The sequence below is a fragment of the Meleagris gallopavo genome, chromosome 5 (assembly GCF_000146605.3).
Source record: "Meleagris gallopavo isolate NT-WF06-2002-E0010 breed Aviagen turkey brand Nicholas breeding stock chromosome 5, Turkey_5.1, whole genome shotgun sequence".
Lineage (NCBI taxonomy): Eukaryota > Metazoa > Chordata > Aves > Galliformes > Phasianidae > Meleagris > Meleagris gallopavo.
This window is the reverse complement of record NC_015015.2, coordinates 26,404,296-26,429,875: the sequence shown is the minus strand read 5'-3', so window position 1 is coordinate 26,429,875 and position 25,580 is coordinate 26,404,296. Positions and strand designations below refer to the sequence as shown.

General features: G+C 41.0%; 1 protein-coding gene across 9 annotated transcripts in view; it reads right to left on the bottom strand.

Annotated features, from left to right (window-relative positions):
* The window catches only part of MAP3K9 (mitogen-activated protein kinase kinase kinase 9), a 102,625-nt gene that overhangs the window by 39,792 nt on the left and 37,253 nt on the right, over positions 1-25,580 (bottom strand). For 4 of the 9 annotated variants that reach the window (XM_010711511.3, XM_019615611.2, XM_019615613.2 and 1 more), the window contains 3 exons: positions 24,266-24,378; positions 22,793-23,608; positions 19,040-21,634 (listed from right to left, as the gene is read on the bottom strand). In XM_010711511.3, the coding sequence (XP_010709813.1) occupies positions 21,153-21,634; positions 22,793-23,608; positions 24,266-24,378 (1,411 nt within the window). In that variant the 3' untranslated portion in view covers positions 19,040-21,152. Of the gene's footprint in view, positions 1-7,745; positions 7,883-11,358; positions 17,093-19,039; positions 21,635-22,792; positions 23,609-24,265; positions 24,379-25,580 lie in introns of those variants that run through there. The other 5 variants (XR_004159910.1, XR_004159909.1, XR_004159911.1 and 2 more) reach the window with 4 other exon arrangements.

Below are 25,580 nucleotides of genomic sequence, written 5' to 3'. Positions count from 1 at the left end.
TGGGGCAGGTGTGCACATCCATAGGCTTAATAAATAACCTGTTCTGGTTTGGCTTGTGGGAGATAACTTAAACAGCTAGTCCAACCCCATGCAAACACTGAACTCTAAAAACCTCTGCACCAGTGTCTACTGCTGAATCCCAGCAACAACCAAGGCAATCCAGGAACCTTTAGATTTCCAGTTACTGGAAAGGTTTCTCATCAGTGTTCTTCTATTTACTCCTTTTTTGGAGACTTCTTACTTAAAACTGCTCACTGTTTAATGCAAGAAGCTGGCAAACAGCTTGCTGTCTTGGATTGTAATCTATCCTGATCAGCTCTGCCACTGCTCTTATCATCCTGACCTGCATTCACCTCAAGATGAGTTTGCCATTGCCCACGCAAATCTGCAGAGGTGATGAGATGGCATGTCACTTGGGCCTGGAGTTTTGGGACATCCTCAATATGTGAGGAAAGGAAGACAGACAACAAGAGTGCAAACTCTCACTCCCTGTACAAGTAGTGGATTTCACCCAACTGTCAATGAAGAATGACATATTTAGCAGAAAAGAAACACTTTTTTTTTTTACTGATCCCATTAAGAAGGTAACAGCATTGGAAAGGTGCTATTTATCATTTACCTTTGCTGTAGCATGCTACATAGAATCATTTGCATTGGAAGGGACCCTTAAACGCCGCCTAGTCCAACTCCCCTGCAATGAGCAGGGTCACCCACAGCAAGTTCAGAGTACTCAGAGCCCCATCCAGCCTGACCTTGAATGTCGCCAGGGACAGGGCATCCACCTCTTCAGGCATCCTATGCCAGTGCCTCACCAGCCTTACTGTAAAAATCTTCCTTATGTCCAGTCTACTCTCCCCTTTTATTTTGAAACCATTTCCCCTTGTTCTATCACTACAGACCTTGTTAAGGAGTCTTTATTACAGCCCCCCTTTAGATACTGAAAGGCTGCTTTCAGGTCTCCCCAGGGCCTTCTCTTCTCCAGGCTGAACAGCCCCAACTCTCTCAGCCTGTCCTCACAAGAGAGGTGTTCCATCCCTTCAGATAATTTCTGTGGCCCTTCTCTGGATGTGCTCCAACAGATCCACATCTCTCCTGTACTGAGGACTCCCCATCTGGACGTAGTACTCCAGGTGAGGCCTCAACAAGCACAGAGTAGGGGTGCAAGATTATCTCCCTCTACCTGCTGGCCACACTTTTTGGATGCAGAGCAGGATACGGTTGGCCTTCTGGGCTGTGAGGGCACAATTACTGGCTCATGTCCACCTTGCCATTCACCAGTACTCCCAAGTCCTTTTCGGCAGGGCTGTGCTCTATCCTTACACTCTCCAGCTTGTACTGATTGCAGGATTGTCACGACCCAGGTGCAAGACCTTGTCCTTGGCTTTGTTCAACTTCATGAGGTTCTCCTGGGCCCACTACTCGTGCCTGTCTAGGTTTCTTTAGATGCCATCCCATCCATCAGCAGGTCAAATGCACACCACAGCTTAGTGTCATCTGCAAACATGCTGAGGATGCACTCAATCCCACTGTCAGCATCACTGATGAAGATGTTAAAGAGCATTGGTTCCAGTACAGACCCCTGAGGGACATAATTGTCACAGCTCGCCACGTTACATGACTTCAGTCTGACATTAGAGTCCAGCACCTCAGATTTTAAGAAGCCTGTACTTCTGAAAGTCTGATGTAGATTCAGAAAGCTTAAAGACAAGAGGATCCAGCTGCTGCAAATGCATTTTCTGACTGCAGAAGACCAATTTTATCTTATGCTCAGCCACCTATTTTGTCCAATAAATGAATGTCTGCTGAAAGACTGTCTTGTCTTCTGTTACAATTAAGAGAGCTTGTCCAATCATGCTGCAGCTGTGCTTGCCAAAAGCTGCAGCCCACAGCTATAAGGACACAAAGCATGGCAGCCTCCTCCTTAGAGCACCCTGCATTCACACAGAAGTGCTTTTGTCCCTCTTGCACATTTTGCCCACAGTGCCACAGCCCTTCTTAAACGCTCTGCCTGAAATTTCATACCAGGCTTGTAACCCCCTCGCAGCTGCTACACCGCCTTATATCCACAGTCAGTTAAAATAGTAATAATAAAAAAAGGTATTTTTGGCTACCAGCATTCACTCTGAACCCTATTGACTTTGGGGTTGGAACTGAATGACCTTTGAAGTCCCTCAACCTAAGCCACTCTATGATGACTTCATAGGAGTGGGTGACTCCATCTTCGTGGGTACAGCCTTTGCACTGCACAATTGAGCTGCAGGAAGGCCCACCATTTTAGGAAAGTAAACTCTCAAAGCATGATCCAGAAAGCTGTTTAATGCTTCTTTTCTGTTGTCTTTTTTTCTTCCCCATTTGTCATCACACTTAATGTAAATGAAGTCTTATAGCCTGAAAACAGCCATTCCCTAGAGCTGTAGAAAAAAATCAGCAAAAGTAAACTGCCTTTTGGAATTATATAATAATAATAAGCAAGTGCTACAAAGACTGCTAATACTATTCAGAATGAGGTATTTTGTTTTGCTTTTAATTCACAATGTTTTGATGTGTGATATGAGAGGCATGTTACAGTGCCTCTAGGCTGCTGCTGTGGCATTGGCTGCACATCTCTTCTGGAAGCTGCAGCGAAGAGCGCACATCCCAGAGCACTGGCTCTCTACTCGGCCAATTCTCATGTGCTTAGACACTCCTGCTCTGCCCTCACTCTTACTCCAGGCAGTACTGCTCAAGTGCTGATCCTTGCGCGTTTTGCTGTTCTTTGCTATAAGCCTGTGGTTGTTTATTGGAGTGACGCCCAGAATATCATCTATCTCCTCAGAGAAATCTTTACTGAAGGCATATAGCGAAGAGAAAGCAAGGACAGAGGGAGAGAAGGGCATGCTGCAGAAAACAAGGGATCTCTTACTCCCTTTGCCATTCAAAATGAGTTTTTTCTCCTCTCTCTTTACTTGCCCCATGCTCTTTACTTGCCCCTCCTTTTCCCATCCACAGCTACAGCTACCAAAAAGGATGTTACCCAGCACAACAACCATCTATCTGCCTGCCAGGTGAGGTGAGAAATTATTTTACTTTCCCTGCCCTCTGCTGAAGTTAGCACAGCAAAATGCCTGAGTTTGGTAGGATGGATATTAGGAAAAATTTCTTCTCTGACAGAGCGGTGAAGTATTGGAACAGGCTGCTGAGGGAAGAGGCAGAGTCACCACCCCTGGAGGCATTCAAGAAGTGTGCAGGTGTGGTACTGAAGGATGTGGTTTAGTGGGCGTGGTGGTGATGGGATGATGGTTGGACTAGATGATCTCAGTGGTCTTTTCTAAAGGTAGTGATTCTAAGAGAAATATGTATTCAACCCATAATGCCCATCAGAGGGGCATCCAACAGGAGGCAAGACTTAAGAAATCAGCAAGGGTGACATTTAGGAATGTTTGGTTCTTCAAAAAGACCACCTGCAGTGTGTGCAGAAGAGCACCAAAGATCAGCTTTCCAGGCTAAGGGTAGTTCCAGGGTACTCCCTGCACAAAAACAAATCACTGTTCCCTGGACTTCTGTCCCCTTGTACATGCTCCAACAGCAGCAGACACATTAACTTACAGCTACAGCCCAAGGCTTCAGTCCTCCCTCATCATTCATCTCCTCTAGCTGCTGTGTTAGGCCTTAAAGGGTACCGAGCTATAGAGAAGAATGGGATTTTCTTCCTCAGGTGATGCTCCTTTCTCCACAAAATGGTATTTTGCTCTTTTCACTTTTGGTGTTGGTATTATTTGTTTTATTTAGGCAATTCTACTTCTAGGCTCAGGTTCTTTCCTGAGGTTCTACTTCTCAACCACTACTTCCCTGCTTCCTTTGAATCAATACAGCTTTATTTAGGACGGCATATTTCACAGAAACTGCATCTTCAAATCCCTGTGAATAACTCCAGACCATATCCTGTATCTGGGACAAACTTCTGCAAGAAATAAATATAGTACAGAGTGAAAACATTCAACCATACGGTATTTGTTTCACCAAACCTCACATTATTGATTCCTTATCTTTTCTGCAGCTCACAGGTTTCCTATCAGTATTTTTCTCACCCTCAAATGCTGGCATTACCCAGCTGTGACCTTTATGCAGCTCTGATTACAGCCACATAAAATGCTGAAGAAGGAAGATGCCTCTGCTTTATTAGCTGAAGTCCATGCAAGTCACAACAAAATGCTTGACCAAACCTCTGAGTAGAATGCAACATTTTCCTAGGAAACTATTATCAAAAAACAAAAGTAGCCTCAACTTCTGTACATCATTTTTCTTCTCAATGGGTCATTAAAAGGCAGATTCTTATGCTATATTACTCAGTACCTAGCTGTAGCATTCATTGCTTTCCTGCTCTTACTGGAGCATCATTTGTTTCCCTATATACCTCTAGAGATACCCAGCCATTTTGTTTTAATGTTATTATCCCTTGCTAACAACTCTAATCATGGAAGAGAGCAGGCTAATGCATACCTAAAGCACTTGTTTAAGTAGTAGCTAGAGATATTTGTAACAGATATTCAAGAAAACTTTTTCAAATTATAAAGATAGTGACGTAATGATCATTTTCCCCACTGCATCTTTAAAGGAAAGGAGATCAGCACCAAGTAATGTCTGCCACACACTCATTCTGTGCAGTTGCCATGTATTTCTGATCACCTAGCACAAAGCCAGGAGGAGCTGATGGCAGCACACTCCATGTTTCCTCACCTAAACCAGTAGTACTGTTCTGCTAGTGTCTCTCCATCCTCTTGCCTGTAGCATGCTAGCTTTCACTTGTCCTTGCAAACAGCTTGGCTTTGCCTTCACCCACTTCTGTGTCCAAGGCCAGAAACAAGATGTGCTGCAAGGGCTTGCTGTTTTCAGGGCTGCCTCTGTTTAATTCTATGAGTGCAGCTCCCTTCCTCAAAGGAGCAAAACTTATTTCAATAACCTGTGCTTATCTTCCTCTCCCCTTGAATCTAGACAAAAATAGTGGCTTTGAGGTGCATTATGGCTTTAGTCATCTCAAAAATGCGCAATGGCAGCCAAAATGCAATTCATATTTCATAAAAGGAATTTAGCCAGCAAATAGCTGACAGAAATCAGAAGAGCCAGAAGAATATGGAGAGCTGAAGTGGACAATTTGCAGTGATGGGGCTTGGATCAGACAAGGTCAGTGCAGGCCTTAACCCATGCCTGGTCAGGACTGACAACAGGCTGAGCCATGACAGAGAGAAACAGGAGAAAATCAGAAAGAAAACAAAAAACATTACAGAATCAAAATCAAAACAGCTGAAAGAGTAAAGCCTAATTATCATAAGCTCGCCTGGGTTACTATTCAGTACCCAATTAACCAGACTCTGAATAGCTTCTACAAATACCAAAAGTCAGCTCTGCTGGAAACCAACGTGGGCTACACCAGTCAGCATCTCATCCACTAGAAAATAAAAGGCACTGCTATGCAAGGTGCAAAACTGAATGATAGCAAATGATATCCTGCAAATGCAAACAGGACACATGAGAACTCACTGCTCCCAGAGCTGGTGATGGGATGCAGGGCTTCATAGTGTGAAGTCACAAGGCTAGGATGGGACTGATCCCTCCTGACCCATGCATAACACTTCTCTGGCTGCAAGAACGGGAAGAACCTAACATTCTGTGGCACTGGCAAAACTGGCAGTTTGCAGCTCTTTGCAGGCAGTAGTTGTGTGGTGGCAAGTTGCCAAATGCCTGCTGTAAAAACCCAAGTGAAATGCAATTCCTGCATAAGTTGCCAGCCTGATGATGAGAGGGAAGCAAGGGGGAACCAGAGAGAGGGACATGCTCCTTTCCTGAGCACCTGCCACGGTGACATAGGTGAGCCAATTCCTTCCGAGGATCTTTTACGACATCCACCTCTAGCATTATGCAGGCTGCAGATTCCAGATGGAAGCTGTGGTTATTTTCCTTCCATTATACAGAAGCCCTTTTATCTCTCAGCTGCCAAAAGAGGCATGAGGATGATGACAGGCAAACGATCAGCAAGTCTTTACCAGTGACAGCCATCAAGACACAGCCTCACTCCTGCTTCCTGCCCTTATCTGCCTATAAGCTGCTAAGTGACCATCTAATGAGCCTGAGCGGCTCTCCTGCTGAGGAACATCTCCCTCAGTGCCACATAGCCCAGAACTGCTCAGATCTGCTGCAATCCCTGCCTGGCTCAGCACCTGGGGACAGTTCTGCCGTCCCACAGCCATCCCCAGTGAGTGACAAGGATTGTCAGACACACCCATGGGGCCCGCGCTGCTTATCCCCTGCCAGTACCGGTCCTCCTGCTTCCTTCATGTGCACCGCGTTAACACCAAGGGAGCCACATCAGAAGCTGCTTCTTAGCATTGCTAATAATTGTGCAAGAAACTCTTAAATGAAGGCTGAGTGCTCTGAAAGATGAAGGACTAGGACGAGAATATAACAAAAACATAACACGGGGAAAAAAAAACAACACACATTTTCAGGGTCTTCTGAGACAAGCTCCAGGGAGGTTGTGCAACATGGTATTCACATCCACTTCCTGTGGATGTCCAGAGGTAATGCACAGCCCTGGAGATAATGTGCTGTCAGCTGTGGGATAGACGTTTTCAGTCCTGCCCAGGCGGTGTGCTCCAGGAGCAAGAATCCTACCAGAATAAAGAGCAAGCAGTGTGCTATACTTAAACTCCACCATCACACCTTCCAGTAAGGGGACATGACTGTGCATTATCCTCACGCATCTTCAGATAGGGAGCAGGAGGCTTGTGTTTTGGTTTGTGGGTCTTTTTTTGTTGTTGGTGGTGGTGTTTTTTTTTTGCTTTTTGCAAGGAGGAAAATAGATGGCCATGGGACTTACCTAGCTCAACAAGGGTAAGCAGTTGTGTAGCTGGGCTGGGAGCAGAGCTGTGCACTAAACCCTTTGTAATGCCCAGATAAGACTAACAATTTCCCTTGCATGGGGTGGCAGCTTCTGTGTGACTCACTGGGATATGTGCTGAAACCAACTGTGTAGCACACAAACAGCCACGCAGCACTTGGTGCCTAAGCACAGTGGCTGGTTATCAGGTGGCCTGAAGCAAATTAAAGCCATGGACCTGTTTGAGCAAGGCTTCTTTTCCATGCCATCTAGTATACATGCAATAAGATAAATGATGTGTTTATCGTCTACTTTTTGTCACTAACAGAGCATAGCACTTAAATGCTGATGTGGAAATTTTCTCCAGCAATAAAATGACAAAATGAAGCAGTCATTATAGAAAATTTTGTCCTTCAAGTTCTTAGGACACAGTCCATCGCAGCCTGAGTCACCCATCATCACCGCAGCACAATCCTGTTGTCTATACCCCAGGTTGTCTTTTTATGGAAAATCCACCTCCTTAGCAGCCTAGTGCAGCACAACGTGATCAACAATATTTCTGCACTGGTAGGAATGTTCCCGTACATTTTGAGGATGGAAACAGTTTTTTCCTGGGAATCCACTGTGCAGTTGCCAGAGGCTGCCAAGTTGAGTCTTGGTGTTATTTTAAGCCTTGTTCCCAGATGTAACAGCATTATGTTAACCAAAAGCCTTTCTTCTAGAAAGGAAGAAAACTATGCAAGCAGGATGGTGACTTTCAGAGAGAATTAGTGTCATTGGCGTGAATTAATCCAGGCTTTATCACAGCTGATGAATCCTATATACCTTGTATATTCAAATCAATGTATTTTGCCTATCCTTTTTGCTAAAAAACGATACTTAATGCACATACCTGTGACAGCAGCGTGATGCAGAGATGCAGATGAATCCCTTGTTCATTCCTTGCACAGGACAAATTAGTGGCACCATCACCAAGCTGTACTGAAAGCCAAAGGCAGGGACACACCTGAGATTGTGCACAGAGGTGATCTGTAAGGGATACCAGCTGTCAGACTGACACAGGGAGGAGACCAAGTGGAACACGTAGATTTGATTCACCTGTGGCCAGGCAGCCAGCCCTCTGCACAGACCCAAATGCCAGCCCCAGAGTTACTTCTCAGCTTACTGCCTTTCTGATGAGAACTCAGGTCTAGGCAGAGTACTCCAGCCACACAGAGGGAGCTGGGCAAAGGAAAAGCTGTTCTTACACTCCTATTGGTAAGACACACAACACATTATTGGTGCCCAAAGGCTTTCATGGTAGCTTGTCTCACCTCCCTCTGGTCCTGAAACTCGTCAACTCTTCTCGTACTGAATAGATATTACATGGCACTTGCATCTTGAAGACAGCATAGATATAAATTCAGGAAAGTTTTGCATAAGTAGCAAACTATTACACCAAATTCCTAGATTCCTAGATGCTGCTTTCAGTTTTGAGCTAGCCACTTCTTTTTATTTATTTATTTTTAAAGATCAATTCCATGTTTAATTTTAAAGGGAAGAATCTGTGATCAAGCAGCAGACAACAGATGTTGTGATGGCTGTTGAAAAATGCTGAAAACTAAGTTGCTCTGAGAACATTTCAGAGTTAAGAATGGACAACACTGATTTCTCATCCATGTCTCTAGACAGGAGGAGAATGATGGATATTGCCTGAAATTGCACTGTTCAAAGATACGTGCATAAATTAAGGAGAAAAGTGGCTGTCCCGTCTTGTGTGCAATTTGTGAAAGGAAAAATACTTCAGGCTGAACTAGAACAGTGGTCTGCAAGAACAATGTAGTCCTAATATCATGGCTGCATGCAGGCAAGAAATTAGTTGGCAAACATCATTATGACCAAATGCTCCAGAGAAAGCATACTGATTCACGGAAAACAAGCTTGGAACATAGAGACAGAAAACTGCATTGAAGAGAAGAAAGCCAGTCATTAATGGTTTTGGTCCTCATCTGTCTGTAGTGGAAACACTGTGTATGGAAGGTGCAGGAGTGGCTTCTTTCTCCATACACAGCAAAAGCTGAGGTTCTCAATCCCCAAGGAGCCACGAGAGCCTCCTGCTCCTCTATTTCTCCTAATACTCTTCCTTAGCTCTGGTTGCATTTTATTACAGCAATGAACTACAGAACTAGACCAACACAAACCAATTATGAGCTACAGTGAAGTAGGCTTTGCCTATATTAATAGCACAATCATAGTTCTGCTCTACTTTATGATAGAGCAATATCAGTTGATCCAAACTCTTTCCACTACACTGGGATTTGTTGTTAAATTAACAAGACCTTAACAGTAAGTCACAAGACATTTAATAAGATTTCTCATTAAGCAGTAAAGAGCCAGAAGTCCAAGCATGAGGATAAGTCTTATTAAGACAGTGATGTTTGTTACTGCCATGCTCACTCAGCATTTTTTCTAAAGCCTGAAGTCTCCTTAAGTTTGATACCAATCTACCTGCAAACTTTTTATGGTAACAATTAATTAGGTTCTTGCTAAGTCTAACTTTAGTGGGACAGCTGCTCCCCTGTGTAACAATGGCCAAGCATGTCAAAATTTAATTAAAAACATCAGAACAATGATACCTTTATATGATACGCAGCTACATCACCTAGGAAAGATTAGGCTCACTCCTATTCATCTGGTTGGTCTTAGAATGCTCCTAGAAGTAGTATCAAGGTATGTGGTGAGCTCTGAAAGCACCACTTCTTTGTACTATTCCAGCACCAGTCATCAAGCATTGTAACAATGTAATATGTGATTATTTCCTCCCTTGCACATACATAACATACATATACATAAAGGCTGAAAGATTTGTTCTAGAATTTGTATTACCAACCCCTACCTACACATCAAGAAAATAAAAACTAATGTTACTCATCCCAAAACACCCACTGATGTTTATTTTGTGCCCGCACAGATCCTGGCAGCTTTTATTTAGGATTCTCTTTTTCTGACAGTAGTTAGATACCTCTGCTTAAGAAAATTCTAGGTTTACACTCTCATGCAGCGCTTTGTGTTCCTGCCATTTTCTACAGGAGCTATATTCACAAGCAGAAACTGTCTGCCATAACGCATCCAGATTTTTGTTCCTGATGAGGTCAGCCTGAACATTACGGTAACCTCATAGTTGTGACAGGAAAACACATCCAAGCTAGAACATCAGATTCTTTTAGAATAGAACCATATTATACCAAGTATTGCAGAAGGTAGAAATTGTTTTGTCCGAGGCAATCAAAATCTGGAGGGAAGATGACTAGAGAAAAGTCATTTCTCAAAGGAAATTATGAAACTTGTAGCATACAGTTATTCCTTAAAAAGATAAAATTACAAGGGCTGCTCCGAAAGTAATGCCTCCTATTGTGTTATGTTGGCCCATGATGTCAGAGGCATGGCAGGTGGTATGGCAGTAAAAGCTGAACCTTCCCATCAAGATTCCATTACATTTCGTTGCTGTGCTGGCAGCAGAGGGGCAGTCTGACAAAATGGTGTTTGACATGGAAGGGCATATGAAACAAAGGTGTGTCAATGAATTCCTCCCAGCAGAAAAAAATGCACCCACTAACACTCATTGATGTTTGCTGAATCTTTATTGAGACCAAGCAGTGGATGTGAGCACAGTAAGGTAGTGGGTGATGCATTTAAGTAGTGGTGGCAGTGGTCACGTCCAATGGTGCAGATTTTTATTTTTATGTTTTTTTTAATACAAGTGAGGCATGCAGGCTCTTGCCCACTGCTACCAAAAATACATTGCTGCTGACTATGTTGAAAAGCATTGTTCTGTAACTGAGAATTTGCTCTACCAAATAGTGTTATGCTCTTTGTATCTGTTGTAATTTCCATGGAAATAAATAGGAGGCATTACTTTCAGAGTGACCTACATAAGTAATGATGTCAGAAAACAGCAAAGTCATAAGCCAGGACTCAAACACACAGGAATCAAAACCATGTCATCTTTCAACCTGGCAGCATGTGAAAGAGTTTGAAAACTGGTTCAAGCAATAGTATCTTAATAAGGTTGCAAGGACAAAGGCATAGCAGCAGAAGTGAGTATAAACCATCTGCTAAATGTCATCATGCACAAAACATGTTACTGCATTTGCTACAGATCTAGGCATTCAGACTCATCATCTGGCTGGGATGCTAAATAAAGAGCACAAAAATCCTAAGCTAACAGAACAGAAATATTAACCTTAATAAAAGCAATTAAATACCCCGTTCAGAGCTAGATGTCAGCACAGATACTGTATGCCAAGACTGATATCAGACTGTGGATTTAGCACAGATTTCAAAACTCTAGGAAAGCCCAGGACTGGAACAGTTATCAGAACCAAGATGACTAACAAAGAAAAAAACCTGTCATGGCACTGGGAAGAAAAGACATGCTCCTCAGAGCAAGGTAATGATACTGCTGTTCTAAATATCTGTTCAAATTATCTAAAGCACAAAACTAAGAACTCAGGACCTAAAGACAATCATTTTTATAACAGTTTTATTCAAGTCTGTGTGCTCTAGTGTTGAGACAAGGCCTAGATCAGCATTACACTGTAATACAATAATTTTAGCCATTGAACCAAGCCTGCTTGGCATCCTTGGTTTACAATTTACAGTACATCCAAAAAAAAGCAAAGAGGAAAAAAAAATCCCAAAATGCCAACAACTTTCATTAGCTCTTTGCTTTGCTTAAATATTGTTCTATAACATAAAATAATTTAATACAATAAAAAAGAACTGTAATCCAAATACACATAATACATTGACACAGAACGGAGGAAAGATACAGTAGATTATGCACAAGAGTATTCAGTTGATGTGTTACCTACAGTGAAACAAACTGGACATTAATATAATTTAACTATTTAAGCCCAAGAGGGTCAGAGGCAACAAAGCCAGGTCACAAATAAAGCTTTTTAAAAAATAATGCAATCTTATTTTCCCCTAAGCTTACTGCTGTACAGAGGTTACAGGAAGGCTCCAACAAATCACTTCATTTGACAACATTTCATCACACAAACAAGAATAACCTTGGTGGCCTCTGTTATTTTACTCAACTCTGGGGTACATTGCCATTTCCTAATGCATCTGCTTCATTGCAGGTTCTTCGGGCAAAACACACCTTCAGGTGCTACTTCCATAGTAACAGACTTTTGAACACCATTAACAGAAGACATACAGAGGTCTCCAAAAATGGACTGAAATACTTAAGTCATCAGATGAATCTCAGTCCCGCAGAGATTGGAGCTCCTTACAAAGTACCTAACACTTTCCACACAGGGATTTCAACACAAGCAGGAACTATCCCATATCTCAAAAAAATGGACATGGGCATACGATCTTACACTAGAGTCAACTACTCACCTGGTTCTTCAGATTTGACAACACTGTACCTAGGAAATTCAGGTCACTGTTTTTTGCAACTGGCTTTAAACAGAAGCAGGAACAGATCCACAATTAATAAGGCAAAAGAAAGATGTAGCTTATAAAAAGAGGGAGGAAATACATTCTCTGGCTGTGAAATTCAGACTTTCAAAGCCACAGATGAGACATTGTTAAAATCACAGGTAGTTTCCCTGATTTTTCCATCACTACCACCCCTCCCCACTCCATATAAGCCTCTCAACTAAAGTCAGGCAAAATATCTCCGGTATTCCCAGTTTGTTCTGAATTTATGACAAAGAAGTCATATATACCAGCACGAAGTGCTGGACCAACAGCTAACAAGCAAGAATCCAAGAACCCTAACAATAACAGTAGACACTGATCACTTCCAAATTTGTCAAATCTGTACACTAACCTGGAAGGATGCATTTCTGAAATGAAAAAACCTGAGAAAGTACCTCAGGTTAAATAAAAATTTGTACACACAGCCTCCACACACCATTTACTGCCCCCTCTGAAGCCAGCAGTCTGCTAGCGCAGAAGTTGTTGATCTCTCCTGTATCAGAAAATATTCTCAAAGCTTTCCCTGTTTATGGTAAGAACTAGCGATGAAATAGGATGGCAAATGCAGGCATGGAAAGGCCACACAAGTCAGAGCAAATCGAGCCTGCATTTACCCGAAGGCTTGTGAAGGAACTCCCTCTGACAAAATATGGAGACTGGTCCATCACCATTAATCTCTACAAGACAACCCCCCAGATCAGATCATAATAGCTTTGCTGACTTGAGGTTTTGTGCATTTAGCCCCACAGATACATTCCATTGATTTCGGTGATGTTTCAGTATTCTTTCTTGAATTGAGACCTCTTCCCCTCCTAGTTACGAGACAGTACCCTACATATAAACTTTTACTACTATATGTTTTTGGCTTTACATGGTTTCATATAAAAACTGCCAAATAGGGGAGGCACTGGTGCCTGTTGACATTAAGCAGATACAGGTACATTCTCCACTTGGAATTTAGCTGTCTCTCAGAGACCTACACTGCAGAAGAACGTTTTTTAGTCTCTGCAAAAACCACTGGCAAAACTCAGCTGTTTAATTGGTAAGCATTGGTATGTTTTCTTTTTTTCTGCTGCTTTATTCTTTATACAGTCTAGGATTTCTGAATATTATGGCTGCCAAGATAACCTTGAAAACAGAGCAATGGCAGAACCAATGTAATAACATCTGTTTGAGATGCAGTGTGAAAAATCAGCTCAGAGGTATTAGCTGCCCTATTCAGACACAAACGCTAACCATGATGACATTTTAAGAGCCACTCACCAAAGCAAGCAAGACAGAAATAAAAGCCTGCTGCAAATACCTGGACAATTAGTCAGGAGAGACAAATCATTTTGCAACACAAACTGGGACTAGGAGAAAACATTACCTCATTTTACCCCCAAATTAATAAAAGTAGCCACATCCACAAGCACTCAAGGAAAGAGTTCAGCTCTTCTCCAACTGTAGTTAAACTTAAGAAGGTAAGTGTGCAATTGATAATAATCAGAGGAGTCTTTCTGCTCCACTATAACCTCTGCTGCTGGGAGAGCGATAAGGAAATGCATTAGGACATGGCTATAACAATAATTCTTCTTTCTCAGACTCGCATCTCTCTCCTCCTGCTTCAAGGCAAGAAGGATAGCTTTACTCAGCATCTATTCTTGAGAAAATGCTACACTGGAACAATCAAGGTAGGACAAGGAGACAGTGTCAATCATTCCTAAATAATGCAAATACTTTATCTTGGTCTTATGCCGGGGCTTCAGTCAAAAGATTCTTTTAAAAACCATGAGTTCTCACTGCACGGACAAGATCCTAGAGAATTACTTCTGAATAGTGAAGGGACATTTTTCCCCAGCATTATTATCTTTCAGTTATCCTTCTCTAAGCAAATGCAACTTTGGCATTCCTCCTGCAGATCTGTTCTAGGTCCACACTTGCTAAATGCACATCTATCTGACCCCATCAGCTACAGACCTAACAGTAGCCCTCTTCAAGCTGAGCAGAAAAATCCACTACGTTACACAGTAAAAATGTCTCATAGTTTCTTAAAATTAGCTGTAGTTGACCATTAGCATTCAGATATAAGAACTGCATTAGAATCAGATATATTCCCCAGGCAACCTGATCTAGCTGTGGATGTCCCTGTTCACTGCAGGGGATTTGGACTAGATGGCCTTCAGAGTCCCTTCCAACTCTAAGGATTCTATGATATTAGGAAAACTACAGTAAATACAAGGGAAAAAAGATTGTATATAGGCTCACTTAAAGAGTACATGAGATTATTTAGAAAAAAATATGTTCTCAAAAAACATACTTCCACCTTTAAAAGCAGCAGTAATCAATATGAAGTAATCACTTTTTAGATTGGAAATTCAGTTCTTCCACAGGTCAAAAACCATCAGGAAATATACTTTGTGCCTTGTTATTGTTTATTTTGGAGAGTTACATAATAAAGTATAATCTTAATTTTTGGAAATGAACAGCTGGTTTTATTTTTCCGTAAGGAATTTGAATGTCAAAGAGCCAAACACAAGTGCTTTCCTTGGTGCTCTCACCATTCTAGTCTCAATTGTTATCTAGAGCAATTCTTACAACTTATCCTTTATTTCCACTCCATCCATATAAATGAGGTAGCTCGGGGTAAAAGAAAACAAATCAACCAGAAATGAAGTCACCACACAATCCTCAAATCCTTCTTTAGGACTCAATTTAACTATGATGCCAATAGGTTACCAAGCACCTCTTGGTCAGAGTCCTCTAACCACCGTTTAGTATATTAAGATAGAAAATTTCACCCTTGCATTGGTTATTTTCTGCCAACCTCCACACTTACACTTCCCCCACTTGTGTTTTATGCTTCTACCTTGAAAATGTTTTAGGTCAAAGCACAGATAAGATAATGTTGGTTTCTGTCTTCTGTCAAAATACTATGGCAACAAGAACAAATAACTGACAAGGATGGGATAGAGACAGCCATGGAATCACGTATTTAGAATTCTAATTGAGAGATAAGGAGAGTTAGCAATAGCATACTTATTTCCACAAGGGTATACACAAGTCAGCAAATTGAAGAACATGAAATGTTTGTATGACTGGTGTTTGGCCTAATGTATGATGAAGAAAACTACAGTACTGAAAGCTACAACCAAGAGTTCCTTCCAGAAAACAACCTAAGGCCCTAGCAAAGATACACATGAAGTAGAAGGCACCTAGCAATACAAGATACATCTAAAACACACAGATGTAATTCAGAGGCTTAGAAAGACCAGCACAAGTAGCCACACTCAGTAGGTAAAATGATGCTCTTGTCATTTGGAAACAAAGAAAAAGAAGATTCTATTACTCATGTAAAGAAAGAGGTGAAATGTGGTTCTTGTACATGACATTGATCAAGTGTTTTCTACTGGGGAAAAAAAAAGGAGATTCTTGTTATAGAGGGACAATAAGAATTTTGGTAGATATGTGAGACCCCCGACCCAGTCACTGTGGGAAATCACCTTACAATCAAGCACATACTTCTAAGGTGGGAATGACTGTTTTTAACATATAAAAATAAAGCCGATGTAGATGATTTTAGAAGCTGTACTTGTCTCTGATCAGTGGTAATGCTGCTTAAAAAAACTGAGTATGAGAAAAAACAAAAGCAAATGAACTTTAAAACTATAGCAGATAACATTCTACCAGTGTATTTAGTAAGATGGGAGTAGCAAAGTAAGCCATAAAGCATTTTGTACTGCTTTGTGAAACTGTGAAAGCAAAGCTGAAGAAACAAGTTCTTATTAAGACTTGTATGCTAAGCAAAACAAATAGAAAAGTCTAAACCACAGACCTAGATATGGAAATAGAAAAAACAATCATTTGGTTAAAAATCCATTCTGTCCAGCCAGATGCAAGACCAGAGTCTGTGCCAAGCACCTTATTCTAACCTTACCAAAGTAAACTATAAAGAAAAACATAGGAAGGCATTCTTTCTTAAAGATACCTTAATTATATAATGAACCAAAGTGTTTATGAAGTCATAAAGTTATCCTTTGTGACAGCATGAGTTTATTTCGGTTTTGTTTGTGCACATGCTGTGTTTATTGCTTGTTTGTAAATATATTTTTTAACATAAGCCTCTCCTGTCACTGTTAGCATCCAGTTTTACCCAAATTACAACCTTAAGCAAGTTATAAATATAGAAGCAAAGGAACGCAACTATGTTGTAGTAAAAGGGATCAGAAATTTTCATTTTTAAAGGTTCCCTTGTTTCATGTTAAAAGAAGCATCTGTGCAAGATAAGCCTTCCTATTTTCCATAGAACTGATAGAATTTTTAAGAATATTTCCAAAACACACAGAAAACATTAGAAAGTAATAACCATCTTTTTCCAAGAAAAAAAATTTCAAAAAACCCAAAGAAATAAACATTAATATTAGCTTAGAGATACTTACAAAGGCAACAAGCCAACACTGAATTCTGGGATACAGTAATTAAGTTTGGTTCCACACATCTAATGGGTCTTCGGACTCCATATTCATTCCATAGAAATGAATTAAGTTCAAATAAAAGTTAAATAAAAGATAGAAAGGTGGTGGTTCAAGTTAGGAGGTTTCCTGTCATTTGCTATTTAATAAAGTACTCCAAATGGCAAAGACCTCTCTTTACTTGACCATTAATTACTGCCTCACCTTCAGCAGAATGAGAGGTATCCAGTTTCATCCAGTAACATCTCTACGCAGCATTGTCCATAAGTCTTAAGATAACAGCATGCTATGAAGAGGAGGGCAACTACTCCCATTCCTAGAGGTACAGAAAAATACATCATAAAAGCATACCAAACCCAAATAGGTCTTTCCACATCACTAATGAAAATTTTACTTTGAAAATACTCATTTTGTTAGAAAAACAATACAAAAAGAATATTTTCATTGAGGTTCCCTGCCCCGCACTGAATATGAATCTGCTGCAGCAATAATCTGAAGGAAAAAGGGTACCTATAAAAAGTTACATTTGCACCTCAAAGAAGGCTCAAAGGAGACAAGATCTACTTGATGGTGAAACAGAGCATTGTGCAGTCCATAGGAAGCAACAATATTACAAAGAATCCATAACCATCCATATTTTCTTTTGTTTTGACACAAAAGCTGTCTTCTGTCTACCTGTCCCACGTTCACTTTCTGTGAAACCAGTAGAAATTTATTTTTTAAAAGTAATTTTTTTGCACTGTCGCTAGGTCTGTGCTTTCCTCTCAATTTTACAGGAAAAACAGGCAGACTGCTAGACAGCATATTTTCAAGAGCTGGCGAACATATTCTAAATTCCTAAGTCAATTACATAAATTAGTGATATATATATATTGCCAGTCAACTATTTAAAAGAAAACATGTATTTCCAAATCTGAAAAATTTCACAGCAACGGCATTTTGTAACCGATACTAAGAGTAATGAGATTAATTCTTCTTTGTGAGCTCTATAATGACATTAATATGTTTTACTGCACTCTTTTATCATTGTTTTAGGCTGCTCAGTAAATTTGTGCTCTTGTGTTCTCTTTCTCTCAGCATAAAGTGCAACTTACTCATTTAAGGGTATTTTACTTTTGCAGCAAGATTTTCACCATTTTCCTCAAGAACTCCACTAGCAGGTGTTTCAATGTAATAATGAAATTTTTGTCCCACTGACAAATAAATGAAAGCCAGTAGACAAAAAAAGGTATGTGAGCTTTCTGACTGGCTCAGATTTTCTTTTCTTTCTATAGTGGACTAGAGTGAAGCTCTTTTGGGGATTTGGGGCACCTCGCTGCCTACAGCTGGGAAGAAAAAAGAAAACAAATAGAATAAGACAGGAGAGTAATCAAACCAGTACAGGATAGATGGATAAATGAAAAGGTTACAAATGAAAAGCTTTAACATTCAGATGGCCCCTGGGCCTCAAGGCACCAGTGGCAACAGCTTTTAGGATGCATACAGTAAAACACACGACTTTGCCTCGAGAGCCCTCTGCCTGTCAGAAAGTATCCCACCACTTGCTAAAGCAAACAGCTTTGTTTTACAACAGATTCCACTTGCTCAGTACCCTCAGGTAAGTCACCGGACTCCAAACTGGAAAGCTTATTTAGGGGTTGACGTCCAGAGTCTACCTTGTTTTTATCTCACATGCTAGATTCAATTAAGATAATTGCATCTAAGGAGCATTTAGAAAACACTGTTCCTACCCTGTCTTTCTAGCAGCTTTGTAATAGAGAATATCTAAGCTGGAAACCCTGATCTGCATCCATGAATCTTTGTCACCGGTGTCACCCAGTTCCTTTGCTGTCCATTTGGTGTTAGAGAAGATGCCCTTTGGCACAAAATCCTCCTATGGTTAGCTACTCATCACCTTCACCAAGTGGTTATCTAAAAGTGAGAGAAAAGGGATTCTGACACTTCATCAACTTTCCTACGCAAAAGAGCAATTTCACATCATGTCTTTGCAGAGCAGATAACTTTTTTTTTCCATAACTTTGGAATAATGCTTTTTGCATAGAAAGAACAGCTGATCCAGTTTTGTCTCAGACTTTCAAAAAGGGTAAGGGAGACTGAAAACTAGATAGTTTTAATGCCTTGCTTTATGCTCTTCTGATACAACTTCTGATCGGGCTTCCCTTGAGGTGTCTTTTTTGCTGGTGTTTGTTTGTTTTTGAAGTTCCTGGATCACACATTGAGGTTTCAAGAAATAGAAAAAACAAAAAGGATGAATGCAACAAAGAAATTAAAAAAAAAAAATTCTAAAGATTTACATTTAACAAAAGTCCCAGAAACATCGAATTTTCTTTTTTAAGTTTCTTTGCGACACACCAGAGTACCTTGTCTACACAGTCAACAGTCTATCCAACATTAGCAGCTAGTGTAGCATCATTAAGGCTAGCTCTGGAGAGTTCAGTGGAGTAGGCAGCAAAAAGAAATTCAAACATTAAACAAATTTTGTGGAATGTGAGGAACAAGAAGTACATGACTTTCCTCAATGGTAACATACTGCACTTGCTTGCTAAGAAGATACACTTGATCCACAGCAACATGATGCTTTTAGCCCTCAAACTGAATTAAAATTACTAAGGAGAGTACTTCCCCACACATGCTGGTTTTTAATATTAAGGTTATAAACATCTAAACGCTCATGTTCTCTGTGCTGCTGCAAGAAAGTATTCATCCACAGTGCCTTCACAACAGGACTGGACTTCCCTGACAGGAAGACAGCATTGGCAGCACTGCCAAATCAGTTATTTGCACCCAAATGGTAAGTAGATTAGCAAAATGAGCAAAGATCTGTATAAGAAGAGTGAACAGATAAGCTGTACCCTCAATAAAGCAGACTACCCTAACACACTCATGTAAAAAGGCCACATCCCTTATTTATAATGCCAAAACTGGGAACAAATGAACCTCTCATTAAACCCAGTAACACAGACTTGCCGGGGGCACAGACACACTTGCAGCCTCTGAAGAAAACTGAGTATATGCACACATTAGTTGTGTGACTTCCTCCTTCAAGGCAGGAGGTCTTCTTACCTGGTCTTCCTTGACCATGTAAGAACTTTTATGAATTTGAACAAATGTTTTTTTTACATGCCTATACTGCCTTCCACACAAAGATCTCAAAGAACTTTGAACATACTACATAGGTCCCACCCCCCCTTGTGAGGTAGGTATTATCCCTGTTATTTACAGATGGGGAAATTCAGGCACGGAGAGGTTACATTATTTGCCCAAGGTCACACAGTGAGTCAGTGACTAAAGAAGACAGAATCCAGATGTTCTGATTCCTATTTGCACAATCGAATTACTAACAACACAAATCTCAATTTCAAAAGAGCCTTGAACAAGTAGCAGCGTGCACAGGAACCATCTCGGGTTTACAGGGCCACTCCTAAAAAGCACGAGAAACAGGAAGAAGAAAGAATGAGGGGACGTAACTTACTTCTGCAAGCCAACACGCAGCTTTAAAGAAAGAGTTCCTGTCCAATTCCCTCCCAAAGCTGAGGCAACTCAACTATGAGTCTGTGATACAGGGGAGAAAAAAAAAAAAAGAGGCTAATGGAACCACAGCTAGAAATAAAATAACAGGCTGAAGTAAGTAGTCATAACACCCCCACTCACTATTTTGAAAGCAAAGGGTCATTGAAAAATAGGGCTGAGAGGGACCTCAAAAGATCATCGAAGTCCACTCACCCTTCCTTGAAGCCAGGACCAACTACACCTATTCATTCCCAACCATCCAGTCTCTTCTCCAAAACCTCCACCAATAGAGATGCCACGGCCCTCCTCAGCAATCTGTTCCACCTTACACTAGGACACGAACAAAACAGGGCAAGCAAGTGTAAGACCGCTACTTCTGCTCCTTCAGTGGGGGAACCATGATTCCCAGGCCTATCTAATGACACATTTTAGAGAAGGTAGTCTCCAGATATTTACTTGTTTCTTTCCTGGAATTTTTGGGAAAAATAAATACTGGCATCTGCTGTATTATAGCATTTGAGTTTTGAAAATACTGATGAATACCAGGATAGATACTTACTGCAAGTGCCAAATCCTACAAGGTCAGTGACAAAGACTTTGATATGATAATTTTAGCTTACTGCAGATACAAACTGCAATAAAGTGACAGGGAAGACTACAGAAAAACCCCACAGCAAAGTCAGCAGCTCTGAGTTGCCAAATTACACCCAACCGCAGACAACAATCAGGCAGTTGAACAACACCTTCAGCAGAGGCAGCACCATACGATCTCCGTAGCATCTAACTCATCTGTCTTCAAAGTGCATTCTCAGTGCAAAAAGTAGAATTGAATTTAGAGGGGTTTACTGTCCCAAGTGAATTTCATACTAAGACCAGAATTCTTGCTTGAGTTCATATGCTGTAGCTTTTTGTGTGTTAAGTTCACTTCTGCATAGCGGAATGGTGCTGTCTTGGCTCTGTCCCTCAGCATCTATGTCCAACAGTGTCCGCTCCTCTACAGGATGACTCCCCTGGAAAGGAAGCAGTGCAGGAAGTCCAGGTCTCTCTTCTACAGTGCTGCTGCTACTAGCAAAACAAGAGTCCAGATTGCTTGGAGTGTCAGTACTTGAACTGTTGGCAGAAGATTCACCCTTGGCATTGCTGGGTGACACAAACCACCAGGGATCAAGCCGCTGCCGGCTGGCTGCGGGCCGAGGCCGAGGCAGGAACTCCAGCGTCTTGGGTCTTTCCAGCGTGGGGTCCTGCTGTGCATTCCATCGTCTCGGGGTTGGAGGAAAAACAAGGTTGGGATCTGGCAGGCGAGGGACCTCATTTGGATCTCTACTTGGACTAGGTGTTTTTAATACACCTATCCAAAACAGAGAATGTGAAAGAAGAGGGAAACATGTTAGATGTCACTTCTAAAAGGTTCCGACAAATCTTATTGTACGTACACTGCGAAAACATTTTCAAAGCAGAAAGCCTCCATTCAGAACCTACAATCTCCATATCTTCAAGACTGCAGAGAATAACTGGTTTCTTTATTTCTATATCGTTCTCAACACATTGTGAAACACCTGATTCACTTGCCTTGCATAGGCAGAGTATTTTGTTCATTCTCTGATTTGTTTTCTTCATTCTCAGACTGCACAGCATGGATTTGACCTCCTATCAGAGGTAAGAACTCTCCAAATCCTTTGGAAGGCACATTATCCATTAACAGCTTGAATGGATCGGGGAGACACTTGCACAGCAGGATGTGTGACACCTGTTTGCAGTGAGTTAGACCAACTCCCTAGAAGAGTCATTTAACAAAATCTAATGTAGACACTTTCTGTTTTTCTTGTTTGGTTGTTTTTAAAATAGAACAAAACTTTTCGTGAATGTTTTAATGAGCATTAACCCGCATCTTACTCAGACTTCCATTCAACAAACGTCACATTTCATTCAGTCTAGCTAAGTCAGATTTAATTTTCACATTCTAGTCTTTTCTTTTCTTGTGAATTACTAAGGAAAAAAAAATGGAGAAAGCATTAAGTTATCTAGTCACAGCCACTCCTAAAGACTGTAACAATGAGAACATTACCTACCCAGGAAAATCCCTCTGGCTTGTGAAGGAATAAGAGCAAGAGCAGCAGAGGCCCCACACTGCTTTAGAGATCCAGTCTTCACTGCCTTCAAGATTATAAATTTGCTTTGAAGTTGTAACAGCAATACAAACAAGTGTATAAAGGCAACAGAGATGGACTTCTGAGAAACTATTAAAAATGAACAGTATTTGTACCTTGATACAATAACATGGCCCTGCCTCATACCATGATGCAGAGAGTTCCTTGGTGTATAGGTGATGGAATAGAGACTGTTACTGTACTGTTCCAGTCATTATTTTTGTAAAGACAATATCCACGAGTTCTGCCTGTGGGCTGGCAACAGATGCTGTATATGCAATATGTTTACTCCCTAACAAGTATCTATACTGTTTGGGCCCTTCTTCTGAAGAAGAAAAGGAAGATGGCTGAAAACCTACCTGCTCCCAGTGCTCCAGTTAAACAGCTACTGGAAGGGCATCCACTGGTTGGGCACCCATTGACAACTAGTCCAGTCCCTTTGATGGCCCCATCAGAAGGTGTGCGCCTGTGCCCGCCTTGCTGGGTGTGGGAAGAGACCGTCACATGTGTGGGAGTGAGGGACTGGTTGGGGTCTTGTTTGAATCTCTCAATCTGGACATTAACTAGTGGGTTATTAATGGCTGGCAAGGGAGCCTTGACTGTCACAGGGCTGACAGGCATTTCGTATACCACAATCTCATCACTGTCTGAGCGCAGCAGGGATCGGGTGGAATTACATTCGGAAATGGAAGACAGGGAAAGAAGGGTGAGGGATGTGGATGGCTCGCCAAGCAACAACATGGGCTCATCTTTCTTGAAGATTTTTCGAGAAGGAGGGCTAGTGCTCCTGCGTGGGCGTCCAGCTCGCTGGAAAATGCTGTCACGTTTTTTCTTCTCTTCCTTGGGTGGCTCTGGATCCTCTTCAATCAGTAGCTGACACTTCCCCGCTTCTAGGAGATCAAACCCCAGGCCTGCAGCAGCCAGAACCGCTCCACAGCCAAGCAAGGCAACCTCGCACCGTTTGTGGTGGGAGCCACTACGTTTGAGGCTGTTGGTGGGTGTAAGCTGTGGAGTGCTTGTAGCAGAGTTCACAGGAGTGGATTCATCATTGGCATCACTAGAAGGCCCATCCCAGTCATCATTCTTCTGAAATGGGATGCAGAGGTATGACTGGTTGTGCCCAGGTGAAGGGTGCACTTTGCCCTCCCCATTAAGACATTCACTGTCTTCATCATCTGGAAAGCAAATGAAAAAAAGTACTTCGCATGTATGCAAGACTTTGGCTAATTTTACCGTTTTACAAATATACATGAGAATTAAGCTTCTTCTCAGAAGATGCAACCATCCTTCTCATTACAAGCACTGTTTACCAACTGCCAAATGCTCACAAGCTACTGACCCCAAAACAGACTGGTTGAGACAAGTACCTGAAAACACCACCAAAGAAGTTACTGACATGTTGGTTTTTTCATGAGCCATTTAGGAAACAGCATACCAGAAGTGATATATGCTCCAGTTACCTCCAAAGTTTGCACGTATGGGAGTGATGAGTAAAAAGGCAGGAAAATGATAAGAATCTCTCCCTGGCAAGTAATGATGTAACCATACTGCTCATCTAAATATTAACAGGAAAGGAGTTGAAAGGAGTGGAAAGCATGGAAAGAAGAGGGGAATTAGGAGAAGCTTGCTAGCTTACAAGAATAAACAAAAAAATAAAATCCAAAATGTGAAGGTACTTATTTCACTAAGAATAAAGTAAAAGCAGACACCATCAAAATGAAAACATTGCTGTAAGGTGAAGACAAGGAAAAGTTCATTCAAACATGAATGGAAGCAGAATATCAAAGCAGAATACCAAGCAAGAGAATATCAAGTCCAGGTAAATCCTTTACCCATCTCTGCTAAGCTGGTGAATCCTGGAAAAGCAGGCGCAGTTCTCTGAATCTTCCCTAAGTTTGGTGCACTGGATGACCACTGTTTGTATCCTTCTACCAGAGCTTTCAGACTGAAATAATAGAAAGAATAAGATGTAGAGTGCTAACAAGAAACTAATTCCTCCCTTCTATATTCTCTATTGCTCTATTTAGGGTATGCATTAATCCATCTTAATTACATAGATTTACAATCCTGTGTTAGCAAGATATTTTACAACACTTCCCTCATTTGTAACAATGTAACAGTCAAAAGATCTGATGATAAACAATAGCTATGAATGTATGGTAATACAAAGTACTATGACAGAAATTAGATGAGACAGTTTCTTCCAAGGCAAACATGCCATGGCAAGTACAAAATAAAGTGCTCAGTAGGAGAAGGGGAAAAAACAGCTCTAACAACATTTCCATGTGAAATACAAGTGAAAAGTGAAAATCAAAAATCACTCAATGGGAATACAGTATGTTGAAGTTATAACAACAGAGTCATGCTTCTATATTATGAGAATATATTACATTCCTCTAGAGAAAATATTGTTTTGAAGTACAAAAAGTTAAAAGCATAAGCTACAGACTATGGAAAAATGGGTAACTACACACCATAGTTCACGTTATTCTTTTAGTTACAGACCAAAAAAATAAAAAAAAAACAAAGTAAATCCCTACATCGAAGTCATCTGAGTTTAAAGGCATCTTGCTTTGCACCTAAGCTTATTAGTAGTCCCTGTTAATAGATATTCACCGTCATCATCCTATATGTATTCTGCACCACTTTCACAATATCAGAAACAACAACAGTAAGCTGCACAATTTTGATACTTCAACAAGCCAACTAGATTTATTTTTCAGTCAACAGTAGTCTCCAAACTGATAGTTTTGTGGTGTCCTTCTACGAACTCCAACATTAAACCCATCAATGCTGGTGAAAAGCTAAAAAGCACTTACTCAGAAAATTGAATGAAAGGAGACAACATCTACGGACAGTCTGAATGATCAATATACAATAGCATCTATCTGTTACTAGAAGAATTGAAGAGACGAGACCTCATCTAGCAACATGACCAACTTGTGCTGTTCTTTGAGAAGACAGCTTACACATGCTCATATTCTCCCTTCTTTCCAAGGAAAGGATTGCGATCAAGTCCCTCTCATTATTCTCATTTTTCACTAGAATCACTCTGCATTTGTAAGATTACTTCCATGGCAGGATTTCAAGGTTGTATTATAGCAAGGTGGTAAGGATTTTTTTTCTTTTTCTTTCTTTCTTTTTTCT